This window comes from Anastrepha obliqua, chromosome 4 (genome assembly GCF_027943255.1).
Source record: "Anastrepha obliqua isolate idAnaObli1 chromosome 4, idAnaObli1_1.0, whole genome shotgun sequence".
In the NCBI taxonomy this organism is placed as follows: Eukaryota; Metazoa; Arthropoda; class Insecta; order Diptera; family Tephritidae; genus Anastrepha; species Anastrepha obliqua.
In genome coordinates, this window is record NC_072895.1 from 22,277,687 (window position 1) to 22,288,157 (window position 10,471).

The 10,471-nt window shown below is 32.0% G+C and overlaps 2 protein-coding genes across 6 annotated transcripts in view; one reads left to right on the forward strand and one right to left on the reverse strand.

Annotated features, from left to right (window-relative positions):
* LOC129244846 (potassium channel subfamily K member 15) overlaps positions 1-7,023 on the forward strand; it is a 77,131-nt gene extending 70,108 nt beyond the window's left edge. For 4 of the 5 annotated variants that reach the window (XM_054882726.1, XM_054882728.1, XM_054882727.1 and 1 more), the window contains exons 3-8: positions 21-177; positions 243-370; positions 5,767-5,999; positions 6,062-6,291; positions 6,358-6,646; positions 6,708-7,023. In XM_054882726.1, the coding sequence (XP_054738701.1) occupies positions 21-177; positions 243-370; positions 5,767-5,999; positions 6,062-6,291; positions 6,358-6,646; positions 6,708-6,776 (1,106 nt within the window). In that variant the 3' untranslated portion in view covers positions 6,777-7,023. The remainder of the gene's footprint in view (positions 1-20; positions 178-242; positions 371-5,766; positions 6,000-6,061; positions 6,292-6,357; positions 6,647-6,707) is intronic. The other variant, XM_054882731.1, reaches the window with a different exon arrangement.
* Positions 7,024-7,300: 277 nt separating this feature from the next.
* Positions 7,301-9,142, reverse strand: LOC129244847 (uncharacterized). The gene has a single exon (XM_054882732.1). The coding sequence runs from the start codon at positions 8,973-8,975 to the stop codon at positions 7,644-7,646; it is 1,332 nt and encodes a 443-aa protein (XP_054738707.1). The 5' UTR covers positions 8,976-9,142; the 3' UTR covers positions 7,301-7,643.
* Between the last annotated feature and the right edge of the window lie 1,329 nt (positions 9,143-10,471).

The window sequence follows — 10,471 nt, forward strand, 5'->3', positions numbered from 1 at the left end:
ATCACTTCAAACACTCGTAGGTGCCTTTATTTTTCAAGCAATTGAATTATTCGAATACGAAAGACTTAGCTCGCATAAAATTGTTAAACCCAATGCAACTGGGAAATGCGTTAAAAAGATTTGGGAAATTACAGCGCAGAACATAAGTTTCTACGATAACACCTATTATAGAGAAAGGTATGTATGTGTATATGTTTTGAGGTTGAGAGTTATTTTTTTCAGCAGCTTTTTCTATATTGCAGAGTAAATGAAATTTTGCTGCAATTCCAACGGGAAATAGCACATGAAAATCTGATCGATCCAGATATTGACAAGCAATGGAGCTTTTCGGGCGCATTCCTTTACTCATTAACGGTTATAACAACAATAGGTAAATTAAAATAACAAAAATTTATTGTAAATAAAATAAGTAAAATAAGATCGCAAGGTGCTTTCCATGTCAACAAAACGTTAGGTATGTATTTAAAGAAGAGTATCTCAAAAATGTCGAATTTGCCGAAATGCCGAAAACTGTGTGCATGGTTAAAACACAACAATGCGCGATATAAAAGTACTCCAGGTATTTATCAATGGCAGTATTCACAAAATTGTGCGCGTTTTCTGGCCTAATACCATCACTAACACCTAACTGAGCATTCACGCCGCAGGTGCCCGTTTATCTTGAAAGGCGACGGCGAAAATGGAAATGGATCGATCACACAGCGTTCGGAGATGTCACAAAAGCAGACCTAGGCTGTAACCCGCAAGGCAGTCGGAGAAGTGGTAGGCCATCTAGCACGTGGAGGCGACTAGTGGAAGCAGAAGCACTACAATTTTAACTTGTTTATTGAGGCCCTTTGTTAAACCTAGGAACTATGTATTCCCATATAAATGAATATATATAGCGTGAGCTTAAAAATACTCGGCCAAAATCGCGTAAGATCGCGCCAATTAAGAAGAAGAAGCTTAAAAATAGTATTTTAAATATATTTATTATATCGTTGTTTTATGCTATTTATATATGTTATTTATATTTCACTTAATTTTTTTTTTTCTTGACAATAAATTAAATAAATAAAAAATTATTGTACAGTCACAATTTAGTGTCGTTCCTAGTCGGAACATAGGACGGAGTCTAACGAATTCCAACTATCGCAATTTTGTGCAATTCCTCGAATATAAGGCCAGCTACCCATTTGTTGACATTCAGTATGTACCGTTCTTATCCATGTACTTCTGGGTCGCCCTCTCCTTCGTGAACCTTCATAGTTCCACTCGAGTGCCATTTTAGTCATTATTTTGTTTAATTTAACTTAATTTTATTTCATATTTTTTAATATTTTTATTTTTTATGTTACCTTATTTACTTTTATAATATCTTTACCTTTTTCATTATTTTTTTACCTTATTTTTGTTTATTGTATTCTTATTTTAAACTTATTATATATTATTTTAACATAATTTATTTTATTTTTTTATCTTTTTTAAAGTTTTTCATCTATTCTTATTTAAGGGGTTAGGGGTAGTCAGAGGCCCGAAAAAATTATGATTTTCAATATTTTCTTTTTTTTTTGCTAGTCAATTCCTTTATTTTACAAAAAAAAACCATGGTTATGTTTCGACTTGACTTTTGCAAAACTTCAAAAAAAAAATTAATAATTGTAAAAGTTATCGCTGTTTGTGTGGAGCTCGTTTCTCCAGAAGTCCTTGGAGATTCATCTAAAATTAATCTGACAAGATAAATAAGTTTTATTGATAGATAATCTTGTGTCGGATCGAAGCTGTTTTTTTTTCAAAAGTAACAATATGGCGGCTTCAGTAAATATTTTCCAAAATAAATAAATTGTTTAAATATATCTAATTTTTGGAAAAAAAAATCCTTCAATCAGGCAAGAGTTTTTTATGTTTTTCAAAAGCAATATATGTAGATTTTATTGAAATCTACCAAGCGGTTTTTAAGTAGCAATGATCACCAGTTCAAAAAACATAGTTTTGAGAAAAACGCATTTAAAGTTTTGCTATCGATTTATGTGGAGTTACACGAATTATTTAATTGCTTACACTGTGCCATCTATTCGTGGGCCATATAACAGTTCTTCAGCTGTCATAGCAGCTTCCAAAATATCGATTTGCTGTTGTCTACGTAGCATTCTACCTTCTCGAGTGTTATCGTTAGCGCGCTTATCTGCCACTTTCATACGTGGCTGCTTGCTCTCGAATGCTCCGGAGCGCACGAGCGCCCTTTGTTAATTGTTGAATAACTCAAAAAGTATTTTTCGGATTCACTGCAAATTTTCACAAAATATTTTTAAGATATTATACTTTAAGAAAATACAAAAACAAAATCCAATTTTTTGAAAATTCTGACTACCCCTAACCTCTTAACTTAATTATATTTTATATTTTTTAATATTTTTATTTTTTATTTTAGCTTATTTCATTTTATAATATTTTATTTAACTTTTTTATTATTTTTTTACCTTATTTTGGTTGGTTGGTTGGTATAAGGGTGACCCCGCATCGGAGTGCCACATAGACCGCAAGTTGGGGCCGTTGTGTTGGCCTAGAGCTCATTATATTATATGATTTCCCCACCTATACGAGATTTTTATTATAGATTTTGGTCAAAGATATTAATTCGTTTCGAGAATTTTATGAGAGACTCGATTTTCAGGTCCGAGAGTACTGAAAGATTGTTATTTTAGTTTATTTTATTTATTTTATTTTTTGAGCCGTAAGCCCTGGCAGCTAGTGCTCCTTTTTTATTGTAAAATAATAATTTATTGTTATTTTCCATATATTAAATAAATAAATAAATAATAGTTTATTTTATTCAATTTTTTACCTTACATATTATTTTAGCTTAATTTATTTTTTTTTTTATCTTTTTGTTAATGTTTGTCATCTATTCTTATTTAATTCATTTCATTTTATTTTATCTCTTTTTGTTTTATTTTATATTTTTATCTTACTTTATTTAATTTTTTTTACCTTATTTTAGTTTACTTTTTTCCTTATTTTAGTTTATTTTATCCCATTTTTTTACCTTACTATTGTTTTTTTTAACTTAATTTGTTTTATATTTTTATGTTATTGAATGTTTTTCATCTATTCTAATTTAATTCATTTTATCTCAATGCATTTTATCGCATTTTGTTTTTTCTTTCACATTTGATTTTTTTTTATCTTACTTTATTTAATTAATAATTTTACCTTATTTTAGTTTAATTTATTCCTTACCTTATTTTATTTTATTTTAACTTGAATTATTTTATTTTTTTAACCTTAATTAATATTTTTATCTATTCTTATTTAATTCCTTTTATCTCATTTCATTTTATTTTATCTCATTTTGTTTTATTTTACTTCTGCTCAAATATGAACGAGACGGTATCAATAAAACGGTCCGCGGATGACATATGGAAAAAATAAATTTTTTGTTTTTTGGTAGGACTGTTATAAGCTTACATGGCAAATTTGAGCGTGATATGTCACATAGTTTGTTTTCTGTGCCGCTGTAAACAAGTCAAGCTCGAGTGTGTTCTTCGAATTCTCTTTTATGACTTCAATTGTCTCAAAATGTTTTCCACGGAGCGGCAACTTGAGCTTGGGAAACAGGAAAAAGTCACATGGAGCCATATCAGGCGAATACGGTGCTTGCGGAACGATATTAACATTATTTTTGTTCAAATAATCGCGAACAAGACGTGATGTGTGAGTTGGTGCATTATCGTGATGCAAGAACCATGACTTGTTGTCCCACAATTCCTTCCTTTTAAGACGAATGTTCCCGCTCAAACGCTTTAAAACGTCTAAATAATATTCAGCGTTAACCGATCGGCCTTGCGGAAGGAACTCCGAGTGCACCACACCTTCGTAATCGAAAAAAACAGTCAGCATAACCTTAATTTTTGAGCGACTTTGACGTGGTTTTTGGGTTGTTGTACGGCCCTCTTTGAACGATTTGTACCACTGGAAAACACGTGCACGCGATGGAGCAGAGTCCCCATAGGTTGTCTGCAACATTTTTAAGGCGTCTGAAGCCGAAATTTTGTTGGAATAACAAAATCTCAAACAAAATCTTTGTTCAACTTGAATTTCCATCGTTAAATTCGAAGAACACACTCGAGCTTGACTTGTTTACAGTAGCACAGAAAACAAACTGTGTGACATATCACGCTGAAATTTGCCATGTAAGCTTATAACAGTCCTACCAAAAAACAAAAAATTTATTTTTGCCATATGTCATCCGCGGACCGTTTTATTGATACCGTCTCGTTCATATTTGAGCAGAAGCTATATAATTGTAGTTTATTTTGTTCCATTTTTTACCTTATTATATATTATTTTAATTTGATTTATTTTATTTTTTCTATCTTATTTAATATTTTTATCTATTCTTATTTAACTAATTTTATATTATTTTCTTTTGTCTCATTTTATTATTATTTATATAATTTAATTTTTTTATTTTATATAATTTAATTTTTTTATCTTATTTTATTTTATTTTTTTTACCTTATTTTAGTTTATTTTATCCAATTTTCACTTTATTATATTTTATTTTAACTTACGGTTTTTTTTTTTTGTTATTTTTTATCACAAAAACCTAACCCAACCTACTGTTTTTTTCTTTTTTCTATCTTATTTAATATTTTTATCTATTCTTATTTAACTAATTTTATATTATTTTATTTTATCTCATTTTATTATTATTTATATAATTTAATTTTTTTATTTTATATAATTTAATTTTTTTATCTTATTTTATTTTATTTTTTTTACCTTATTTTAGTTTATTTTATCCAATTTTCACTTTATTATATTTTATTTTAACTTACGGTTTTTTTTTTTTTGTTATTTTTTATCACAAAAACCTAACCCAACCTACTGTTTTTTTCTTTTTTCTATCTTATTTAATATTTTTATCTATTCTTATTTAACTAATTTTATATTATTTTATTTTATCTCATTTTATTATTATTTATATAATTTAATTTTTTTATTTTATATAATTTAATTTTTTTATCTTATTTTATTTTTTTTTTTTTTACCTTATTTTAGTTTATTTTATCCAATTTTCACTTTATTATATTTTATTTTAACTTACTGTTTTTTTTTTTTTTTGTTATTTTTTATCACAAAAACCTAACCCATCCTACTGTTTTTTTCTTTTTTCTATCTTATTTAATATTTTTATCTATTCTTATTTAACTAATTTTATATTATTTTATTTTATCTCATTTTATTATTATTTATATAATTTAATTTTTTTATTTTATATAATTTAATTTTTTTATCTTATTTTATTTTATTTTTTTTACCTTATTTTAGTTTATTTTATCCAATTTTCACTTTATTATATTTTATTTTAACTTACTGTTTTTTTTTTTTTTTGCTAACCCAACCTACTGTTTTTTTCTTTTTTCTATCTTATTTAATATTTTTATCTATTCTTATTTAACTAATTTTATATTATTTTATTTTATCTCATTTTATTATTATTTATATAATTTAATTTTTTTATCTTATTTTATTTTATTTTTTTTACCTTATTTTAGTTTATTTTATCCAATTTTCACTTTATTATATTTTATTTTAACTTACTGTTTTTTTTTTTTTTTTGTTATTTTTTATCACAAAAACCTAACCCAACCTACTGTTTTTTTCTTTTAACTATCTTATTTAATATTTTCATCTATTCTTATTTAATTCGTTTCATCTCATTTTATTTCACTTTCATTTCCTTTACTTAAATATTATGGACTAATTTCTTATTTCTTTCAGGCTACGGCAACATATCGCCCAAATCGGATTGGGGCAAATTAGTTACCATTTTATATGCAATCATCGGCATGCCACTTTTCCTACTCTATCTCTCCAATATAGGGGACGTACTGGCCAAGTCCTTCAAATGGATTTACTCCAAAGTCTGCCTGTGCCGCATTTGTCCGGGCGTTGCGCGACGACGCATTATACGAGAGCGCCGGAAAATACGGCAGTTGGCTATGTCAAAAGCGGTAAATCTAAAATATTACACTGGCATTTCTTCATGAACACTAAAAAATCCATTCATTGGTAGCTACAAGACATGGAAAGTCGCTACGCGAGCAACAGCAGCAGTGCTGATAGCAGAAGCAGCAACAGCTCTTCAGGCAGCTATTACAGCGAAGAAACCGAGAGCTCAACACAGAGCATGAGTGCGCTGGAGATCTTTGAAGAAGAAAACGATTCCGATATTGAGAGAGAAATACGCATGAACACGGACGAGATTACAGTACCATTAATGGTTTGTGTAGTCATTATGATAAGGTTAGCCACAGCATAAAAAAGTTAATTGGAAATGCGACTAAGGTGCTTTGGTTTCATTTTACGTAGTTACATATTAGCTGGTGCTATTCTGTTTAGCCGTTGGGAGTCTTGGGGCTACCTGGACGGCAGCTACTTCTGTTTCATCTCATTGAGTAGTATCGGTTTCGGCGATTTGGTGCCGGGCGAACGTGTGGTACGCTGCTGCTTATTATCGATTAATTCAAAAAAGACAGTTCAAAATTTTAACTTTCAGATTACTGCCGATAAAGACAAAGTTGAGGTTAGTTTTATACTTTGTGCTGTTTACCTGCTGCTCGGTATGGCGCTCATCGCTATGTGTTTCAATTTAATGCAGGTATACAATTAACAAATAATTAAGAATATTGAAATTCTGATACGCATACCTACAATTTCAGGAACAAGTCATACATAATGTGCGCGCCATCAAGCGAGCCTTTAAGTCCTGCTTTCGTTGCAAGAGATGACACTACCTTAAGAAACCTTTAGTTGCATAGCAAATCGCGAACTCTTACCGCTAAGCTAAAAATAAGTTATTCATATGAATATTTAAGTAATGTTTCCTAGCAGATTAAAATAGCTGTAATAACTTCGAATTGGGTAGACGTTATAGTTTTCGATCAATACAGCGAGCCGAATGTGTTCTCTTTAACTGGCAATCGACGAAAAAATTGTTAATACGAATTACGTTAAATACTTTTTATAAGCACACGAAATAATATAATTGTATATAAAATAACCCTGATAAATGATTAAGAATTTGTACTTAAGGGAAATCTACTACTGTAAAGCCTTTATTTAAATAAATTAAATAATACACGTCTATATATAGTGACTAGGATAACTAAAATGCCGTAAGAGGCTTAATCGTAGATTAGTTAAAGAATTGAGCCGCTTTGTAACTACCTATCGTAATATTATTCATAAAACTCATAAAATATATTCCAAGATGAAAAATTTTGCACAAAGTCCGCAATCAAAAGACGACATAAACTTATAAAAAACTGTAATTTTATAATTACTTTATTACATACAGCTCACATAATTACAATAAATATAATAGCAGATGTAAGACAGTGCCATTGTTTGCAATGAAAATATTTAATGACTAAATTTCCCTAAAACTTGTTTACCATGTTTACAGTTATGTAGTCAAAATAGTTTCACCAAACAAAAGCATATATCTCGATAGAATTTGAGTGCAATATTAAAATAAAATGAGAATTCCTGACAAAAAAATTTTCTAATTAGACTTAAAACCGCTTGTCTAAAATTTATTCCTACTAATAGACATATTTCCACTACAGGCACGCATGACATGGCTGAATAAATCATCACACACGTGGCAAATGCTTGAGGTGTTCAAAAGTTTTTATAGATTTCGAACGCGCTTTCTCCATCATAGAGGCTGTAGTAATATTGCAAGCGCGTAAATCTTTACTCTTATTCACTTTAGAATTGTCCTGACGTTGCCGATCCCTCACTTGCTTCGGATGCTCTAACGGCGGTACTTTGCATAAAATTTTATACTTAGGACATGTTGACGAGGCCTTGTTCACGCAAGCTTTTTTAAATTGTTTTATTAACTTCGTTGACATGTTGTGCGATCTACTAGGTAATATGAGCTGATCGAAAGCTGTTTTCACATTCATGTCGTATTGCTTGCGACTTTTTGGTAAGGCTGCTCCCGACCGCCCTCGAGCTGGGCTTTTCGAACGTAGATGTAGCCTGGGTTGCTGCTGTTGTTTGAATGTATGTGGCGATATAGCAGTTTTGGCATCAAGTATAAGCTTCCGCCTCCTTACTTCTATCTGGTATGAACCTTTAGTTCCTTGTGTCGTAGAAGCTACTCGTTTTGAGTAGCACGCCTTCTTTACACTGGAACTGGAAGGTCGACGCGGCACGTTAACGCCATGGCGAGAGTAAGTGCGTACTGGTGTCAAGCATTTACGCCACTTTGTAACCGTACCTAGGTATGGAATAGGTGTTTTATTTTTCGTTACATTCGGAGATTCAAATTTTGGCGATGCTCTGCTTGGCGTTAAATTGGGCACATCTGGAATATTGAATCCAGAATCACCAATAGCTGCATTTATTCGCTTATCAATTGCCGAATCTTTGCATTGTATGCTCACAGTTTTTGGGAGTGGGGATTTTCTGTCTAATTGTATGGACGAAGATCTGTTTGTACGAAGCATTTCAAATGTTTGGTATGCTTGTGCCAATGACCGTTGACGCGGCTTGAAGTTTTCTTTATCCGCGCATTTCAACTGTTGCCTTAGCATAAAAGATGTAGTCGGAGATGGCGCAGGTGCTGGCGTACTGAATGCTAGTGGAGGAGATCGTGCACTACTATTTCCATCGCCGGCCTGCAGACGCCAAGTTCTTGAAGGTGAAATGCTGTTCCCATGATGTTCTGCTGCTCTTGATAGTTGCTCTGGACTTGGAGTGGGTCGACGTTTCTTGGGAAGCAAAATCTTTGACGCATTCAGCATGTTGCAACATCTTCTATTCGGTATAATGTTTTGGAAACTTATGCGTCCCCTTTGTATTTCTGGAACAAAGATTTCTGATTCGAAACCATTTGCCTCAATGAGAACAACATTATTGCCCGACAACAGCTTTATTCGATACTCCACTTTGGAAAGATCTTTCTTGAAAGACATAACGAACTTAAAATTTTGAATGGCGGAGCAATTTGGATGAAGCAAGTTTTTTGGATTTTTGTAAAAATTAAATATTCTACACTTATTATAATCGGTAAGAAATGCAAATATAGAAACAAATCAAAAATTTTAACGTAAATAAATTTGACAGCTGCATTCAATCGCGAGGTGGCCGTACGGAAGCAAAACCACTGAGGCTGCCACACGACTGCAAAATGAATGCTAATAATGCCATTTTTCTGTATTTATTTTTACCATATCAGAGTATAAAAGAAAAAAGAAACTCAAAGCCACTTTCTGAAATTCATTAGCAATTAGCAGTGATTCGAAACGAATTTCGAAATTTTCGATCATTCGTGGATGGGACGATCCAGAACATGAACAGTTACATATTTATAAATTTTACCTGACATGTCACGTTACCAAGAAAAAAAGATAAAAAACATTCAGATTTAGAAAGCAAATCGAATTATAAAATTTACGCGTTCCCACGGCAGTATATTCAACATAACCGGAACGACCCGGATTTATATACGGCCAAGTACTGTCACTTCAGCAGCATTCCTCGTATATGCACGGGGAATGTTTATGCTGCTACAACAACATAAAATTTACGCACTCTATTTAAATAAAAAATAATAATAATATAATATTTGGCGCCAACACTTCCAAGACCACACCGAAATACTGAATGCCGAATTATGAAAGATACGCACTGTAGAAGACATAACAGAAATGAAACTTTGAAGGCAGGAAAAGAGAGAGAGACCCGAGGGAATTCAAATAGACAAAATTTTCAAAAAACGGAGAAGGGTCGACCGGTGTAGGTAAACGTGGCAACAACGCGCACTACTCCGAGCGTTTATCGCCCGCACAAACGCAGCGATTCCAGGACCGCAGGAAAAGCACAAATTACCGCAAGGCAATACCAATAAATCCGCAGCCGGAATGGATAGCACTTTATAGTACGCAGAAGCATAGCCAGGAAACGAATATAAGCGCCAAAAGTAGTCACAAAAAAAAAACGCCAAAAAAATTTGGACAAAAAAACGCCCTAAACAGTAGGCACCAAAGTTATATTTCCTACAAGTTTGCACCAACAAACAAGCGCCAAAAAGTAGGCAGTGTTATTTCTCACTAGAAATTAGCAGCCACAAGGAAAAACTCAGGAAAAATAGCATAAAGTGTATCTAAGATATATTTAAGGTAGAGCTCTCTCTCTCCTTTTCCTCTACATTACATCTTTTTTCTCTCTCGCGGAACGAAAATGCCCAAAACGTTGCATGGGCTTGAAATTTTAATCTCCATTCTCGCTCGTCCACCGGCGCCTAAGAAGCTTCACTTCAAAAAATTATAAAATAACTGGCGCGTACACTTCTTTTAGGTGTTTGCCCGAGCTCCTTCTCCTATTTGTCTTAGGTTATTCCACAAATGGAGGGACCTACAGTTTTAAGCCAACTCCGAACGGCAAATGAGGAGCTCTTTTCATGGCAGAA

Bases quoted from the DNA above. Each gene is read 5' to 3' on its own strand.
- LOC129244847 (XM_054882732.1), bottom strand. From the start codon at position 8,975: ATGTCTTTCAAGAAAGATCTTTCCAAAGTGGAGTATCGAATAAAGCTG.